The sequence below is a fragment of the Ostrea edulis genome, chromosome 2 (genome assembly GCF_947568905.1).
Source record: "Ostrea edulis chromosome 2, xbOstEdul1.1, whole genome shotgun sequence".
Lineage (NCBI taxonomy): Eukaryota > Metazoa > Mollusca > Bivalvia > Ostreida > Ostreidae > Ostrea > Ostrea edulis.
Window position 1 is genome coordinate 33168433 of NC_079165.1, and position 20705 is coordinate 33189137.

General features: G+C 34.0%; 1 protein-coding gene across 1 annotated transcript in view; it reads left to right on the forward strand.

Annotated features, from left to right (window-relative positions):
* Positions 1-12465: 12465 nt before the first annotated feature.
* Positions 12466-20705, forward strand: part of LOC125680487 (uncharacterized) — an 82340-nt gene continuing 74100 nt past the window's right edge. Inside the window, exons 1-7 of the mRNA XM_056153785.1 lie at positions 12466-12663; positions 15396-15559; positions 16739-16894; positions 17449-17530; positions 17939-17995; positions 18556-18639; positions 19129-19181. Coding sequence (XP_056009760.1) covers positions 12541-12663; positions 15396-15559; positions 16739-16894; positions 17449-17530; positions 17939-17995; positions 18556-18639; positions 19129-19181 — 719 coding nt within the window. The 5' untranslated portion in view covers positions 12466-12540. The remainder of the gene's footprint in view (positions 12664-15395; positions 15560-16738; positions 16895-17448; positions 17531-17938; positions 17996-18555; positions 18640-19128; positions 19182-20705) is intronic.

Genomic DNA, 20705 nt, shown 5'->3' on the forward strand with positions numbered 1-20705 from the left:
TTTCAAGTGAGGACCATCTTATTTTGTGTAGTGTTTGTATGGGTATTGAAGATGTGCATCTGGGGAAGGATTTTGATTTTCTTCCATTTTTGAAAACATTACAGGTTGTTAAACTTGGTCCATTTTGAGGAATTTTTTTCGATTTTTAAGATAAGGCCCTTTGTTGATATGAAAGTTTGTCACAGCCTCCTGATGGCTGATACTACCTGAAGCAAAGTTATACAAATTATAGCACAAGAAAAACACCCATGTAAGCATTTCACGGGCGTATTATCTACCATTTGCGGTACTTTTGTTGGTCGTTTAACACTGTTGTAGGAAGGCTTCATAGTAAAGTTAAATACAAGTCATAATGACACGTATGTGTTACCTCTAAGTACAAATGAACATCAAATTCTTTCACAACGCAGTTAAAACAAGAGGTAATAATGAGCAATGCTTACTAAGAATACCCCCCGCTTACCCCAATCTCCCAAAGGGTGTTGTTAATAAGTATAAATTGCCTCTTTCCTGAGTGTAAAAATTTGGTATGTCTTTGTAGAAGAAAACGGAAGATAGAGTCCGAATACAAATCCATGGCATAAATCTATAATTTTGACCTTGAGATCAAAGGTCAAGGTCATAAAGAGGTCATGAATATACATGACACATAGTATCATGGCGATACACTTGTTTTATGGTATGACTGTCAAAACCCTATAATCAATTTTGACCTTGAGATCAAAGTTCAAGGTCATATAGAGGTCCTGAAGGTACCCGACACATGGTATCATGTGTGATACACTCATGTGTCAAATATGGTACGCCTATGTCAAAGAACAAAGAAGTCATGACCCTGACACGAATCCATTGTAAAAACCTTTAATTTTGACCTTGAAGTCAAGGTCATATGGAGGTCATGAAGGTACATGACACACCCCGGACACGAATCCATTGTAAAAAAAAAACCAAACTTTAATTTTGACCTGGGGTCAAGGTCATATAAAGGTCATGAAGGTACTCGACACATCGTCTCATGGTGATCTACCTGTGTGCCAAATATGGTATGCCTAAGTCAAAGAACAAGGAAGTCATGGCCTGGACACGAATCTGCACAGACAGACAGACGGACGGACATACCCCCCCCCTGAACTTCGTTCGGGGGGGGGGGGGGTATAAAAACGGGGTATCTGGTATGCTCAGTGGTATGACACCACAACAAAGCATGTTGGAAGGGATCGTTACAGGCTTTTTCACAGAGTACAGATTTGTTGAGATATCTGAGGTGTTAACGTTCATAATATTGCAACAAATTTTATAAATTATCTGATTTCACCGAAAGAAAAGTCGAATTCATGTATTCTTGATGGGGTAATATTGTGATGTAAATATTTAAACATTACAAAGTCTGTTTCGGTCCTGGTTGTCCATAATACGAATTGATAGTTATGAATCGACTGACGTACGATATTCTTCCGGACAATATTTCCCAGGGAATCTGGCTTCATTTAGAAATAATTGCAGATAGTTTAGTAGATCAAATGTCCCGTACAAATTAAATCCCAGTTTACTTTCGGAAGATCGGTGGTCCCTTCCCAGGTACATTGTATCTGGACTCTCTCTTCCACGTACGTAAACTATGGATCCATCATCTGCGTACAATGACAATTTGAGGTTCGGAACATTTGTATGGGAAAAAACAAATACCGCCTGTCTGGTGTACGACTCGAATGAACGTCTTTTCTCAATTCCCCCTTGCGAAAGAACGGGCTCAAATCTATACGGCTCCAAACTTAATTGTTCGTGATTTGTCATGTTTACAGTGCTGCTGATGAAATAAACCGGAACTTCAATGGCCGCTCTCTTAGCGGCGGGTAATTTAAAAATATATGATAGATTAATATTGATTTAATTGTTAAGAAAGGATTTTTGTTGTTAAAGACTGTCATTTACGGTATCAGTAAGTAATACTTTATTCATAAAAGCAACAATGTGGTTATGGTTGCCTTTCCCTTGTATACTGGACCAATAGTTTCGAAAACCGTTGTCTCAGAGAATGTTTCTAAACATTTCCTGTCCTTTATGATCGTCATGTCAATTCGCTTAAATTCTGACGGGAATGTACGCAACACATATATAGGGTATGCAAGGGATCCCCTTTTGTACTTTGTTAGAAATGCCAAAAAATATACATGTACATAGGGAAACATTTTGCTCATATAATGTTCATGCCCTTTGTCATCTTGCTGACGATGTAGAACATTTTGGCGTATCACTGAATGAAATTTCAGCATTTCCATTTCAAAACTACATGCAAAAGTTAAGAGTGTCAGAAAAGCACAGAATCCTATTTCTCAAATTTCAGAAAGGATAACGAAGTTAGAGAAAACAAGATGTCAACAAATATCAAGAGAAACCCATCTACACGTAGCCACTTGGAAGAAGGATAGCTGTTTTATGTTGAACATGACCAAATGTATGTTTGTGACATGATAAGCAGAAGAACTCATGTAATTCCAGCTTGATATATGCATACTACATTCCATCACGTAGAGTTGTCTATCACAGAATTGCTGGTTGAGCATGTTGACGTTGAGAAAAAAATCGTTTATCTTCAAAGTAGAAATGAATTTGAATAGAAAATCTAGGTACATATATAAAATAATATAAGAAGTTACCATTAGGTAATACCAAAAATCAAAATCGGTTCGTTAATAGAACTATCAGAAATGACTTTTTATTGGATCAGTTAAATTGTATGATTTACATAAAGTATATAACTTATATTGCTTGATAAAAAAAAACCCACTTTGGTTTTGTGCGGCAAAGAAGAGAAACATACCTAAACAAAAGGTTTGGTCTTTATTTGAAATATCTCACATCATATCTTACATCTGTAAATCAACACTATACCATATTGATGATAGAATAAATATTACTCCAAGCAGGAATTAAATAATGCATCAAATGTTCTTATTTCACCAATCTGTGCATGCATTGAGTCCCTCGCTTTGCTGGTCATCTTGCAGATTTGACAGAGGTGTATATTTATCTAATCTGTCCATCTCTTTATGCGCTATCTGTTTCAGGACTCTGACTTCATGTCTTCTTTCCTGAGCACTTGAATGTGTCTCCTGCATTCTCTCTTGGTTTCCTAGTGGAGAAAAATCTTTATTTAGTATTTTCAAATTGACTGAAAATAATGAAGATAATTAATAAAATTTGAATTGGGGACATGAACATGGAGATAAAGCGCATATGGTGGAGATATCTGAGGCATGTACTTAAAATGGATGAAGAAAGCATTAAAAGAAGAGATATGAAGTGGGCGCCACCTGGAAAGAGAAGACCTGGTAGACCGAGAGGGACTTGAAGAACTGCAGAGATAGAAATGGAGGGGACTAGATACACCTGGCTTCATCAACTGAGAATAAATCTAAATTTTAAATCCAACTAACTTTTGAAATAATTTTCATAAAAAAATATAATTTTCAGGATATGTTTGTGTTTGAAGTTTTGTATCAACCAGCATTTTTAAGGACATCATTGCTACATAAATCTTAGGATATAAGTAATCAAAATTTTGACTGAAGTCTTTTCTCAGTTTATAGTATTGAGGCCTGGAATACCATAGGACGAGAAGCGCAGGACAGGAACCAATGGGGAGACCCAATGTGTGGACATACACGAAAAGAATTAAAGTAAAGTAATGATTTTGATGATTCTGTTTTAAAGACGATTACCTCGCCATTCCTCAAAGTTGTCCTCCTTTTGGTTGTTGAATCCAAACTGTGTAGGTTTAGTTTTCCCCGTGGTTCCGAAAGTAACATCAAATGCCACTCTCCCTTTTGATTCAAACCATTCATCTACCACCGTGGACTGTTGCACTGTTCCATACACTTCTGTATCATCTGTGTCTGAGACGCCCACCTTGTTATTTTTTCTGTAAACAGCTTTGAATAAGACCCATGTTTTTGTTGTTATGTTTCGCAACGGTGTCAACAATTGTGACATCATAATCGGAGATGAGTGATTATGACGCCAACTTTTCATCACTTCTAAATCACATGGCGTTTCATAAATGAATTGAATTTGCAAGGTACGAAATTGAGAATATATTAAAAAAATAAATAAATAAATAAATAAATGTTCAATAAAACATTGAAGTAAACACGAGTGGACTCAGGACCCCTGGCATCGTAAGGATAGGATCATCCAGACGTTTGCGTATATTCCTTACAACTGCCTGGGCGTTTTCTGAAGAAGAAAAAACGTTAGAGGGCGATAATAAGGACGTTATTGAAAGATTATTATGTGTTTGCAATAGTGCCTGATAAAAAGCATGTTTTCCTTGTTGTCCACAGTGTATGCATTTAATCGTATCCTGATAAAGTATCGTTTTTCCTCCTTTTTAAAAAAATGCCTTTTAAACTGCAGTGGGATCGAAATAGTCTTCCGTGTCTCTGGTTCATACTTGGACTTTTTATTGAACAAAATATTAACGGCAAACTAACAACACAGCTTTATGACAAACGAGATGGTTTCAGCTTCTCCATCGTCAACTTCCCATATTTGTAATATTCTATTATCACCTGCATATGGTGTTTATTTCACAACACTGATCCGATCATTTTCGCGTATGAATCAAGGCAGGCTATTGACAAATAAGTTGATGCTACAGGAGTTTCAACAGTCTCGTTAAGCAAATTCTATATTGATCTAATTTGCAAACACGAGCCATCACTGAGTCGAATGCTGTCTGACATGTTTCATACTAGTTGTTAAGCCGTTCTTTACCTACTTATTTTGACTACGGATTACTCCGTTTACATAGTCAAAATGTAGGGCTGACGGCGGATGTGACTGGACATCTTGGGATGCTTACTCCTCCTGGACACCTGATCCCACCTCTGGTATGTCCAGGGATTCGCGTGTGCCCTTACTTTTCGTTATCTTCATTTCTTCATCTGGACAATAGTAAAATTACTGTACATCTTCCTTCAGGACGTTTGTTTACTGAGTCGATTTGCAAACCCAGTATCATAAAACGCCAGACGAAAAAAATACATGCGTGGATTCATTATTTTTCATTGGGGTGGGGTTTGAAAATTCTGGTATAAAAGTTTTATGATGTTTACTTCAACCTAAAACTCAAAATTTTAAATCATGGAGGAGGGGATACATAATCCTTTAGTTCATTGATTCAAACTTGTATTTTCACTATAACTTTTACTAATTGTCATAAAAAGTAGGGGGAGTGACTTGATTTTGAGATAATAGATTCTGTTTCCCTATGGAATATTGAAAGTGACACATGCTGCAAAATACTAGTTAAATATGACTTAGGTTTTAATGTATTCAATGTATAACGAACAGATAATAATTTTGGAGGATTTAAATCAACATATAACGTTTATTGTTAGATAATGATGAAATTGGAGTAAATGAAATTCACATGACTGGTAAATGCTTAGAAGCTGATCCTTTTGCACTTGAGACGCATGCTCTTCCCAAAGACTTCAATGTGAAATTCTAGGAGAAATAAATCAAGTAATAAACAAAATTTAGAAAATTCATTTGGTGGATTATTTTTGATTGATCCCAGACCATTTAAGAAATAAATTTCATTTTTGAAAATACATGAGGACACGAACTGCGACGCTTTACGCCAACATATTCCATGAAGCACATTAGCACTGTATGAAAAGTATGCTGGCTTGAAGCGTTGCTGTTCATACCCTCGTGTATTTTGAAAATTGAAATTTAGTTTTTGTATTTACAATTACACGTACTTTCATTTTTGTCGGAGTATTCTCAAACGTTAAAATAGTTGTACTATATGCAAGAAACTGGACATTGCTAGCATTGAAAGTTTTGGCAGTCCAAATACAACTGACATAGTGCAGATAGATCTAAACATGGATGTGTGCATGGATGTGGACTGGAAAACACTACAGTTCCAAGATAGTAATATTAGACCCTGGATGGAAAGAGTCCTCACGGGAGATAAACCAAAGAAGGGTCAGATGCCACGCAGTCCTTTATTTAAAATGTTCGATCGTCTGAGTATAGAAGATGGAATATTGTACAGAGAAGTTACTCTTCAAGATCAGATCAAGAAACAACTTATTTTGCCGTCAGTGAAAATACCAACGGTATTACAACTATTACATGATGAAATGGGTCATCCTGGCAGGGAACGAACATCATCACTGATAAAGGAAAGATTTTATTGGCCTGGTATGTCTAGGGACATTGAGCAATGGATAACAACTTGCGACAGATGTATAAAGAGGAAGGCACAACCTGACCGAGCACCATTGGTAAGTATTACTTCTACCCAGCCATTAGAATTAATCTGCATTGATTTTCTATCTCTGGAACAATCAAAGGGAGGACAACAAAATATATTGGTAGTTACAGACCACTTCACTCGTTATGCACAGGCTTATCCTACTAGGAACCAAACAGCAAAAACCACTGCAGATGTTTTATTTAACCAATTCATTGTTCACTATGGAATTCCAAAACGCATACATTCGGACCAGGGAGCAAATTTCGAAAGCAACTTAATTAAAGAACTCTGTAAATTAATTGGATCCCAAAAATCGAGAACAACACCTTATCATCCAATGGGAAATGGTATGACTGAGAGATTTAATAGGACTTTACTCAACATGTTAGGCACTTTAGATCCAAATCAAAAACTAAACTGGAAGTCTCATGTAGCAACATTAGTTCATTCATACAACTGCATCAAACATGAATCAACTGGTCAATCACCATACTTTTTGATGTTTGGAAGGGAACCAAATTTGCCAATAGATATAGCTTTTGGACTAGTTAAGGAAAAAAGTAGGAAACCTCAGACCAAGTATGTCAAAGAACTCAGGGAGAGATTATTGCAAGCCTATGACTTAGCATTTCGAGAAGCCGAGAAGATGAGAAATAAACAGAAAGACAGATATGATCAGAAATCTCGAGGAGCGGTATTAGAAGTGGGAGACAGAGTCTTAGTACGGACAGTGCATTTTGAGGGCAAACACAAACTAGCCAATAATTGGGAAGACATGCCATATATTATCTTGTCTCAGCCTAATCCAGAGGTTCCAGTGTATGTTGTACAGAAACAAAATGGAGAGGGTAAGAAGCGTACATTACATCGAAATTTAATGTATCCTATTGGATTTATTTCAGAACGCCCAATACCTGTTCCAAGACCTAGAGCGAGACATTCCATATCAACACCAGTGACTCCACGTCTTAAACCTCAAGGTGACAGAGATGAGGACAATATCAGTACAATTTCTGATGACAGCAGGATTTTGGTTATGGAATCTGAGAGCAATATTTCAACCAATATTGAAAACAATGATATCCAGGAACCAATCCATGAAGAAGGAAGCGCTTCCGAACAGCTGGATGAGTCCGAAGAGAGGGATTCAGAAGCAAATGAGGTGATGGAGGATTTTGGTGATGATGCTGATGCTACAGATGAGGATGAGACAGTACCTATTCTCCCTAGAAGATCATCTAGAGTTAGGCAAGCACCAAATTGGATGTCTTCAGGTGATTTCATTACCAAGTCAAACATATCTGATAAAATGAAGTGGCAAGAAAAATCAGACTTTATATTGAATTTCTTGAAAACAACTTCAAACGCATCAATTTCACCAGAAACTACAGATTTTGTTGTGAAACATGTTTTAAATTTCTGAAGTGACTTTATTTCTGATTGAACTGTATATATTGCAGATATTGGAGTTTTGATTTCAGTGCACCAATTTTAATCAAATTTGAATTTGCATGCATTTATGCTTGCAGTGTGGTCTTGATTGTATCATGACTTATACTTTATAAAGATATTCTTTATTTCAGCAAAGATGAAGATCACTTAATTCAATATATATGCTGAATAAAATGTGTTGGTATATCAGCAACATTGAATTTGTTTATTTTCTTGCAACGGACTCCTTGAATGACATGGAAGTCATTTTCGTACAAGGGGGAGTTTGTAGTAGGGTGAATTAATATCAATAATTTATTTTATTTTTAGTGTAAATAAAATATGTAAGTTGCAAAACATAAACTTTTATTGGATTATATAATGGTCTTCCATATTTCTCTATTTAGATATGTAGTAATGTAATTATGACCTTAATGGCTTTCCTTATGATTAAACCATGCATGCAGTTGTTGTTCATGGTCTATTTAATTCATTTTGGTTGGCTAAGCTTAGTGTCAAAGGTTATATGTCATGGGTTTTGTGAGTTCTGTTGGATTTTTAGATAGTCAGTTGTATTCACTAGCAGAGTGTTGAAGGGTGGTTTTCTTTGCATATCTTTTGACATCTTTTTTCTGACTTGAGGTTCCTTGAAAATCAGTTATCTTCCTATTTTTGATATTTTGGCTCTGGTACCATATATCTGAGCTGCTATTTACATGTCAGAAATAGATTTATTTCTTCAATAAACTCATAACCTGTCACGGATGGTCTGTGTGGTCATTAGAACCGGTTTGCAACCCCGTAACATATATTTATCAAGATTCATACGCACATTGTTCACATTCTTGAGGAACTGGCCATAATTTCCAGCCTGCCTAATTGAAGGCCTACAGGTAATTTGAAGACCAACGGAAGACCTCCAAAAATATGGGCTATATATTTGAAAACTGATAAGATTTTCTGATTGAACATGTTGAACAAATATTAAAGTGTATTTTGAAAGCTCGATAGGGGAAACTATTTTTTTCCACTTAGACGACTTAGTGCAAGAACTAGTTGTTAAGTTTTACAAATAAAATAAAATAAAAGATTAACAATAAACAGCTGATTTGTTGGTATGACATATTATGCGAGTTATCGTTCTTGCGCTAAGTCGTCCAAGTGAGAAAAAAAATAGGTCCTCAATTATGTATGCCCCATAATTTCAATTGGAAAAGATAATTATATCGAAGGTAAAAACACTGAAAATGTAAATATTGACATATAGTTACATTTCCAATGTCTTTCCCTTTGATATCGTTAACAGTTTAATGACTGTCATTTTCTCATGAATGCGATTCAGATATGTATAAATCTTGATGATGGGAATTTCAAAATAATAAATACATGAGGGTATGAACAGCAAATATGTATAAATCTTGATAGGTATCTTAACGGATGGGAATTTCAACAAATATAAATAATAAATACATGAGGGTATGAACAGCAATATGCTTTGAACACAACCGCATGTTTTTCACGAAGCGCCGCTAGTAACGCGTTTCATAAAGTATGCTGGTGTATTTAAAGCATCGCAGTTCATGCTTTTATATATTTTCAAAAATATATATACTACTGGCCTGGGATCAATTTTAAAAGGAATTTATGGATTGATTCATTGTATACGATTTGACATACGATCATAATATTGTGGTTTGACGAACAAATAAAAATGTCCTTATGCATGTATATTCTAGATATAAATCATCTATAATTTTCAATCTCATATTTAACTTATTTTTTTATTGAAAATTTACGAAATTTGCTTTGATTCTTTAGAATAGCATGTACTTTTGAGTTCACACAACAATTAATTATATAGGCTTAATTGAATAATTTTTAAATATTTTTTTTAAAAAAAGGGTGTATATACTTGAACATCGCAATTTACTATCATCTTGTAAATTGATGATACTAGTTTCAGTTAATGGATACGATGCTCCGATCAAAAAAAGGGAACGCCCACACCACCCATTGATCACTCGTATTGAATGATCGATCCGGGACCAGACTGTTATAAATCGGGATCGGAAAACCTTTTACAGTGACGTCACAGATAAAGTTGCCCCGGGAGGCTGGAAAGTTGTAGACAGAGTAAACATGCGTATGGTAATTTAGATGTTTCTTTCTTAATATTATGGAGAGATTTTACAAGACTGATACATTAGAGAACTTATTGATGAATACTACCACAGTAAATTGCAAAAATACAAGCCTCGCTCGTGCGATTCGGCTTCTAACGTTAAATTTTGAAGAAAAAAAAGAGAACAAAATCTGTTGACACCATTTTATCTTAAAACACAGACACACTGTTGTTCTGTTTGGGTTTTCAAACTTGATTTGACAAACCTAGAGCAAGCCCATGTGATTCCCCAATGTATGACACGCAACGTTTCTGAATTTGAAAAAAAAAATTTCATCTTCAATTTTTGATATCGGTGATTTTTCTACATTTTTTTACAAGGGACCTGTGGCTTTCAAATTGGGAAAAATTGTCGACATTTCAGTCAAATTGGGAAAAATCAATTTTATCGTAAATAAGTTTTAAAATCATATCAAACATTATAGTATCTTTATTTTACACATCTAATTTTCTTTAACCTTCTAAAAATTTTAACTATTCTATCCTAATCATTCCCATAACTCTTTGTTAAGTCGTATGTAGATCTACATAATTCACATCAAATGTTTATTTTTTTTCAAATATGTTTTCCTTTCATAATTTTATTATTGGGAAAAATGCAATCTAAATTGGGGAAAAATTGACAATTTTTAGGAGGGGAAAGGGCCAAAATTCGGACCCAAAATGGGCCTTAAAAAATCACTGGATATGATAATGAAGTGTTTTTGTATGATTTCCAAAATGGGTATAAATTGTAGTGATATTAACATAGTTTGTATGTCAGTCGTGTTAGCGCAGTGGTTAAATTACTTGACTAGTAATGCCAGAGTTCGATACCCTGATTGTTCTCTCCTTCTTTGCTACGGTCCATTTATACAGTGATAAGAGATTTACAATTTTACTTGCAATCAAATTCACAACCAGGAACTTTCAAATTATGCTAAATCTAAAACAGACGTGGTAATATACATTAAAGATTTTTTTGTTCAAATGAGATTGAATGCAAGTGATTTATAAGTGAAATGTCACAAAAAAATGATATATTATTGAGAAATATTGCTTATGTCCTTTTTGTTGTTGGATTATTTACAAAGAGCGATTCCGTCACAAGGGTCATATTTTCCTAAATTCCCATGATAGAGATTATGAGAATTGATTTTTTTTTCAAAACAGAAATCGCACTCCAAATATCTTCAAGTGCAGTATGTCAAACCTGCCTCAGGCATTTGAATGTGTTCTGCCAGAGGTGTTAGTTCCTTGAAGACAGGCCTAGTTAAGCTTAATATATCCAAATGGAACTGAATTGAAATTTTTCCTCTGAACAAGCTTTTTAACTTTTGCATGGATTAAGAAGTTCATGGATTAAGTGGAACAAACCAGAAGACCATTACATGTACATTAATTTGATAAAGACCTTAAAATAATCCTCATTTTGGCACATTTTATATAATCTGGTCATATTTGGTTTTAGGTCACTGTGTTTAATGGAGAGGTAGGTTTAAATTATGTGACAAGATCCTGGAGGTGAAGGTAAGAAAAAGAAACAATTTTACCTGGTGATCATGATAATCTACAAAACTTAGTAAACGATTACATTGATTACATCACATTTCGAATGTATTTAAAGTACTAGTGAAAATCTTATAAAGATTAGAGGTTAGATCTGCTTAGACAGGATGATACTCATTATATACAAGTGAATGGATCTAACATCAAGTTCTAATTAGATTGATGTAGAGCATCATTTTTATGCCTCCACCATTAAATAGACATAGCATATGTTGCCCCCTTTTCATCTTTCATAGATATTTTATTGACTTCTATGCTGTGCTTGTAGATAATGAGGTAATACATGTATTTGGTAAATGATGAGCAGATTCTTAGTTGTACCTTTGTGTAAATATAATTACTTCAAACATATATTTAAGCACACACCTAATTTTATATTTCAAACATGAATGTTATTGGGGACTATAATATCATACTGATGCATTTAGTTTGAACTAGAAATGCAGCATTTGAAAAACTAATTGAGAAAATGACTTGCTCATTAACTGAGAAGTGAAATGGAGATTCAAACATTTTTATGTAGAAATGATACTAAGTGAAATAATTACTACTGCTATTATACATGTTGTAAAATTGTTTGAATATGACGTACTTGTAATTGTATGTGGTGCTCACTGAGACAGTAATGTTTAAATGTGGTGCAACAAAGTGTAGTTTTGTTTTTCATCTGTCTATCAGTCTGTCAGTCATATCCTAATTATCATATAATTACTTATCTTTGTATTGATTGTGTGTTTAGGATATGGGTAAATGAAAATTTTAAAAAAGTACTGTAAAGATGTCATGATGGAAATATTTGTTAAGCACTTAACATGTAAAAGATATAAGTTGGAATTATTTTGCGATTTGATCTCTGAAAGGTAGCAAATTCTATTTTGCATTTCCAGAGCGATTGTAATGTTTACAGATTTTTCGTAGCAAACTTCCTCAAAAATTGGACAATCGCGGAAAATACCCGTTATACTGTAGCAGTGGTAATGTTTGCTTGTGCACGGATAAAAAATAGGTCAACATACATCCTCTAAAACAGTAAGAATGAAATCCATCTTATACATGTTGCAGAGTGACATTAATATTTTTGTAGATCCCACAACAGAAGTAGGAGATGGAGGAGGAATATCGGTGGGACAAACTGAAAAATTGGGTCAGTGTGCAGCAAGACATTCAAGCTCGTCTCCAGGCTCCAGATAAGTTCGACCAGAATGCTTCACTGTACCACGGACCACAGGTATTCACTGTGTAATCTAATTTTGTTTTATGTAAAGGCTAACCACATTATAAATGCGCAAAATCAAATTCTTGCAGTATTTTCTTATGCCCCGTATATAAGCTCACGAGAGCCACAGACAGGCTCAAGTGAGCTCTCTGATGAAAAGAATCATTCCACTTTAACTTCATTTTTGACCTCCTCTAAATAGTGAAATGTTGATTCATATTTAACCTTGATAGTCAATAATCTATATGATATTATTATACGTTATTTACTGGAAATTGTGATGATATATTGCTCCATGTAGTTAGTAACTGTGAGACTTCGGTTATTTATGAGAAATTTGTCTTGTTAATATGTACATGTACATCTATTAACATGAAAAAATAACAATTCTACCAGGGGATATTGCAAAGATCAAAGGAATGCCGTGGTCACTATTCTGTAATATACCGGCCTCCAAACATAATATTACTGAGTATGAGAAAATTGTTACACAGCTCTCACTTGCACTTAATTTTGTTAATACAACAATAAAGTTGATAACTGATGATTTAATTGTATGATCATAAATATTAATCAATATATGTTGCAAAACAAATTTATAAATGACTGAAGAATATTTGTCTTTCAATATAAATCAATCGTCTTCATTCCAAGATTGATACAATATGTCATGTATTAAAGCAAACATGGTGTCATGCACAGACAAGTTAACCCAAGTCTTCCTCTGATGATGTGTGTAGTTTTCTTGGACTGTGTATTCTAAGCAGTTGAAATAATCAGTCAACATCAAACTAAATACTTGAATATTTTTCAAAATAGATCTAGCATATCCTGTCATCTCACATATTTTGGTTATGCACCGGAAGGCCTAATCTGTTTCGGAAACTGCCATGACATCATGAAGTGACTTTTTTCTTTTTTTTTTTTTTTTTTGTGTGAAGTGACTTAATTCATAGCTGTATAGTTAAACAATCGGCTGTATATTTCTGAGCTGTAGTAGAATAGAAATAAAGTTCTTGTTTTTGTGGATGATGCAGTATATTTAACATCTCGAGATCGAGATGTTGTTTGAAGTATAAAAATCTCATCTTTTATATTTCAAAACAATATTTCTAGGCCTCAGAGGTTACTCTGCAACTTCCACAAAAATGCGAACTTTATTTGTTACATAAATACATGAGCTTTAAAAAGAATCTTTTTATTAATGCAAGGTAAAGTTCTGTGTTGTTGAAATCAATTCAGTTATTTAAAGATGTGAAGGAAAATTCTAAAACAATCCCAGGATGTTGTAAATAATGTAATCTTGGTACTATAAATCTGAACCATAATGGTCGGACCTTTAATTCATGGATTTGACTCCATTAAAAATTAAAATTTGGTCTACAACAGATGAAGACAAATAACTTTGTAGTTTGTTTACCACAATTCCTGTGGTGGAGAAAATCCATTCAGATGTCACTGAAGTTCTTTGAGTCAGTGTCACTGAACACAGATGACATTTCACAGTCTTGCTGTCTCTTATTTCCATGCTTGTGACTAATAGAATCCTCATTAGTATGAGTGTAGGATAGGAAAATTAGCCGAGTCCTAGATGGCAAATTCTGTTCCAGAGGTGGAATTTCCCTATCCCACAAGAGTAAATAATGAAGGATTATTTTTCTCACATTTTACCCACAGTTTAGTGCATAAATTCAAGAGCTTTGAGAAAATTCAAAATTATCAAAATCCTCATTTGAATTTCAATGCATAAACTAATTTTACATGCAGCCAGAAAGAGCATACCCAAAAATGGTTTACACTTTATGTGTAAACTAAAAAACCCACAGTTATCCACCAGAAAGATATATCAAATTGAAATTTAAAGAAAACAATACAAATAACAGGTGTAACATAAATTATAGAAAATATGACGTCACAACCAAATAATGTCGCAGCATGTGAGACAGAAAAATCTCGCATGGCTGTCTCACATGGGTAGAGTCAATCTCATACTGCTAATAATGTGAGAAATTAGTTTGTCATTTTGATTATTGATGTAAAAATTACGTTCGCTAGCATAGAGTCTGTAAATTGTTATCAACACAGTTATAAGTGTTACAAGGGAGTTTACTTTGAAGATCATCAAGTTACATTAGTCACTAAATTAATTTTTAAACGTGCTCTAGACCTTTAAATAGTCACACTCCTCACCCCTTCATTTCTACGTACATATGAACATGACAGTATATGTTTCCTTAAAAGAAATAATCCTATGAAATGGTTGAAGATTTTCTAACCAGCTAGCATATTTTCGATTCAGTAATAGGTTGACTGGTCAGTCGTTGCCATCCCTTGATTACACAGAATTTTTTCTTCCAAAGTCTTGTTTTCTAAATCATATAAAAAGTGTCCCTGTATGGTGTAAATTTAAAAGAGGTATATAGATTTATACTCTTATTGTGTCTCTCAGTGTCCCTAACTTTTGAGATTTCATCCCTGTATGAGCAGTGTGATTTGAATGAGTGTTGTGGCCCATGGGTCTCTTGTATAAAATTTATCATTTACATCAACACAAATATGTGAATTTTTATATGAAATGAAGCACTATCAATAGAGCAACTGATTGAAAATATTTTATTGTTATAGCATCTGTTATCATATAACAAATTTAATAGAGTACCAATTTTTATGATAGAAACTACAGATTACCGTGGTATTCAAATCAAAACCAATCAGATTGCATTTTACATTATTATATTTTTTAGTTGTTTCACACACTTCGACATCCAGCTCACATCAAATGTATGACGCACTTCACCAGTAATGTTGGGGAGAATTTTGCAACCCATTACAGAATTGGATCTATGAACCACATCTCTGTGTGGAACATGGAAACAAGGGACCGAGATGCAGCTTGTAACCAGAGAAGGTACCCATCAAATAGATGTTATCAACAACAAATGCTTCTAAGAGAAATGATTGTACAAACGCTTAGCATCAATAATTGACATTTCTTGCCCAGCTATTTGAGTATATTCTTCAATTAATGTAAAATTCAGTTAGTTCCATAGTGAAGTAGAAACGAATAAAGATTTAAACCTCATGTTCCCAGTACTTTGATTTCTATTTTGGAATATGATGGCACAATTCGAGAATATTTAATCTTTGAAAATTGTCTGAAATATCAATCTTTGAGGCAGTTTTTCAACCTAGAAATTAGGAGCACCTTGTGTAAATTAATTTTTTTGCACATGTTTTCAATATAGATAAAACTTAAAAAGTTTAACCCAGACATATTAATTTTTTAAAATGCCTCTCTATGAGATTTCTGGCTTGGATTTCTTTAAAAAGAATATCAAACATATTAGTTTTCTTTTATTTGAGCAGTCAAAATTTTAGTAAAATTCCAGACTTAAGTAAAAAATTCAACAATTTTATTTTTCAAGAAATCCAGGACTGTAATACTTTTTTGTAGTTCGATCACCATATATCCAAAACAAAATATTGGGATATTTCTTATATCTTGCTTCAACAAGAGCATTCGCTTTGTAACAGGGAGGTCGTGAGTTTGAGCCCCACTCGTGCCTTGGTCGCTTCAAACCTAAGGCGTTGACATAGGTAGTGATTGCTTCTTCACCAAACGCTCGGCATTTAGAAGTGAGAATCACGGGTCTTTCAGATATGGCCTTAAAAACGGAGGTCCTGTGTTGCAGCAGGCGTTGGTGTTATAAAGAACCCTCTCTGCTTCAGACCTGAGCGTTAAGCATACTGTAGGTCTAAATTTGTGGTACTTCACCTACAGCTAGTGACGTCTCAATATGAGTGAAACATTCTCGACGAGATGCAAAACAAGCAAACAATCAATCATTTGAATCTCAGTCAATCGGAAAGTATAGAATTATTTGATGATATAACAAGAGAATTTTATGCAATTTTAGGAACGTTGATAACACGTTGATAAACACAAGAGACAGGATTTGAGTTTTTCTGATGTAGGTGGTACCTGTATGAAATCCGTTGACCATGAGCTGCAAAATGGCCCTATTGCATGTACCTTTCTTCATAAATGACCTTGAAAGTGCCTACTAAGGATATCTTACCTTTGCAGGTTTAACATCGATGATGAGATTACAACATTGATGTTTGTTCCTATGCACAAAGTATACCTGGGATTTGGATCAGATTTGACGATGAGGGTCTACACTGATGCTAAAAGTGGCTGTAGGAATGTGGGAGCCATTTCCTGTGATACTACCATCTTATGGTGAGCCCTATCATGTCTGTGTGATATGGTTTTTAGATATGTCAGTTTTCATGATATAACAAATATCATTTCATTGAGAAATACCATCCTTATTGTGTACTTTTTATAATGTATATGCATTCAAGCATATCTAAACTCATAGATCATGTTGAATAGTTATTTATGCTGGGGGTTAAGTACGCGTTTTTCCAAAAAAATAAAATAATACACGGTAGCTAAATATAATATATATTATATCAAATATTTATATCTATATGCATGGAGGAAATTTACGCACTTGTATTACGGGACCAAGTAATTAGTGTAAATTTCCACCACATGTAAATAGCCATTTTTACAGTATCAACTTGCCGGAATGATACCTCATATAAAAACTTTCAATAGTTTTTTGAAGTGACATGCCAAGGACACTAAAAGAAACAATTTAAAAACTTTATTTTTGAGGAGTTGTCCTGTTTTATAGAGCTCATGTTATCACAGTTGTAATAAAGATGTCTCGCGTTAGTTGTTTAATGGTATGAATTGAAATACATGTACATCCATCACCATTTCAGCATGTCATACAACAAAGATACAGATGAGGTTTATGCTGGGGGTATAGGGACACTTGAGAGATGGACTGTAGCTGGGTCTGAGGTAATTTTAGTAGTTGGTGAAGTTGAAAAAGAATATCTTTAAGCCTCCAAGATTGATAATCGGGGAGGGGGGGGGGGGGGGGGGGGGCTCACTGTAATTAGCTTTTATCCTGTGTGTACGTAACATTTAGTTTAATCTTGGTCATTACTTTACTCTTGAACCTACATGTAAATATACACATGAAAGAGACTTGACATACAGTGAAGTGAGATGGTTTAATATTTGGTAAAATCATGGTCTTTAATATTTAGTCAAGTTAAATGTCATGGTCATATGTTTGTTATTTGTGGCATGGTTAACTTTGTAAGATTTGGCCATTTTTGGGGGCATTTGTAATTTCACAGATACATCTTATTCTCACATGGTTAAGCTTTCAAACTTTAGCAGAAATACATTTTTAAATTTCAGCATTCAGCAGTTGCACACCGTGGAGAGAAATTTGACACAGAAATAAGTTCCGATGAGGTACAAGTATCTGTAAAAATTTCTAGTTTTTATGATTTTTTTGTCTGTTTCTATTAGGTTGAAATCCTCTCAATTCCTTGAGATGATTTTTATGTTTCTTAAATGACATTGTCATTCATTGGAGCATGGCTCTGAATAAGATTTCACATTTTGCTATAACCTGACAGGTTGAAGGTATGTGAACTTGCTTTTAACCATGCAGTTCAAAGTCTAGGTGTTAGAGTAATGATATCTATTTTAAATTCTAAATGGAGTTGCTGCTCTCTTTTGAGATTTCAGCATTGGAAAATTATAATTCTATTCTTTTGCCAATCTTATGGATGATATTTAATGTATACACATGTATGTGTGAATAATCACAGACAATACAATGGTAACTGCTTGTACTTGGAACACACATATAGAGGTTTGACTAGCAGTTTGTGATCCGAATTTCCATTGCTAGGACACGGATCATTTAGAATTTTTTGATTGTTTTGTCCAGAATATTGATATTAGGTAATTAAATATGTTTATAAATAAGATGTATAATTTGTGTATTACTTTCTATTTTGGAACAGTGGGTAATAGATATAAAAGTGGACCCAAGAAATAAACAGATGTTGGCTATAACATACAATGGAATATATGTTGTCAGCATTGTGGCAAGTACTTGTTCAATTTTCTTAGTTTATGTGTCATTAAGGATAGAATACATGCATTATTATAGGATTAAACATTCTTTTTGAAGAATTTATCGATGTGTAAACTCCGGACATTTTACTCATAAACTGAATAAAAGTGTGAAGCACTTTTATGTTAAGTTTGTGAGTAAAATGTCCGGAGTTTACACATCAATAAATTCTTCAAAAAGAATGTTTGATTCTTATAATTCCAATTTATTCACTTCATTATCAATTGCAAAAATTTGAATAGTTTCCCCGCACTATGTTATTTGTTTTCAGGCATGTATGAATACATCGCGTTTTCGGGTTTATTGATGTATAAACTCCTGTTCAGCTTTATTTTTGTCCAATCAAAACAATTGTAATAAATAACATTGGAATTATACATGTATATTGATAGAGTGTTCATTCCATTCATAACTAACATGCAACAATTAGATTTGAAACTTTGTCTTTTTTTTTTTGTAGAGTATGAAACAGACACATTTATTACAGAACAGACACGAAGGGTCACTCGGATGGTAGGTTTTGTTGTATTGCTTTAATATCAGAATCTGTTGATTAAAACACCATATTCAGGGATGCATGCATAACATCACCCATGGCAAGTAAAATTTTACCTGGGGCCCCCAGAATTCAACAAGCAGGTCCCACAGGTGGCAGGTAGAATTGAGGGTGGGGTGAGGAAGGGGGACAGCCAGAAGTTCAAAAGAGAATGTCTTTTTTAATTCCATTTTAGAATATATATTACAAGAATCTTGTTAAATGCCATGCAACATTTATTTATTTTGTTTTATTTTCAGTTTTAAATATGTAAATACATGTACAGTACCCGCAACGTTATTCTTGACATTCCTATCGTGCTCTATCGTGCATGTATCCTATCGTATCGTGCGTGTATCCTATCCTATCGTGCGTGTATCCTATCCTATCGTGTATCAGGTTTTCCGTTTTCTATCGTGTTTTGCGTTTATCAGGTCTATCGTGTATCGTGTTTTGCGTGTATCAGGTTTTCCGTTTATCGTGAAAATCGTTTATCGTGTAGCTTCGGAAATTATTGGGATTGTATATAAAATCTAATGAAAAAGTACGATACTTTCCGAAACCTTTATTCGTTTTGTTAAAGAAGCTATTTTTAGGAATCGAGGAAAGATGGTATATTTGAAGGAGAACATAAAGTTGTCGATTTTAAGGCAGAAGAAGAGCTATTTGTCTGTCCAGAGAGAGTGAAAATTTATCACAATTTAATTCTAAGTAGTCTGGAAAGTAGGACAGTAAACCGAGCACAGTAAATCTGAAAGCTCCTTCTTCTGAAGTTCATAAACATTTGTTTGTCTAGAAACAGTTATTTGTAATTAACACTAACAGTAAAATAGGGAGTTCCGATTTGAAAGGAAAAATCAGTAAATTACATTGTTTATCACATACATGTATATTTTAATAATGGTTCTTTTTCTTCCGATTTTTCTTCTTCACGTGTATGCTACTTATATAGCAACTGCTGAACTTGTGCGCGTCCTTATATCTGATTTTATGTACCACCTGTGTTTTGACAGCTAACATTCTCAGGGACATTGTATTTCACACATTTAGAAGATTAAGTTTTAAAAGGGGGCAAGGGTGTTGCATCCCCCAAAATTCTGCTCAACTGGGCACGATTCCGCTGTCATCGTTGGTTTTTTTTTTTTTATACCTTGTACATGTACACATGTACCAATACTCGTACGGTTAGATACTGGAAATTTATGTTGGTTTTGATGATTACTTGAATTTTTTTTACACACTAAGCGTTTCAAAATTGCGAATTTAAAACAAGCCGGGTTTTGTTTATATTTTTTAAACAGTTTATTTATGTTTTGTTAACAAAATATCAATTCAAATAAATATGTTCCAATTAATTATGACTATCAATTATCAATCATAGTGTAAAAATATCTAACAGGTGTAGTGCGGTTGATTTTTTTTTAAAGCGGTCATTATGAAAATAACTTGAGATGTTGAATGAGCCGTGAACTTAGAGCTTGATGCAAAATAACCCCCTCCTC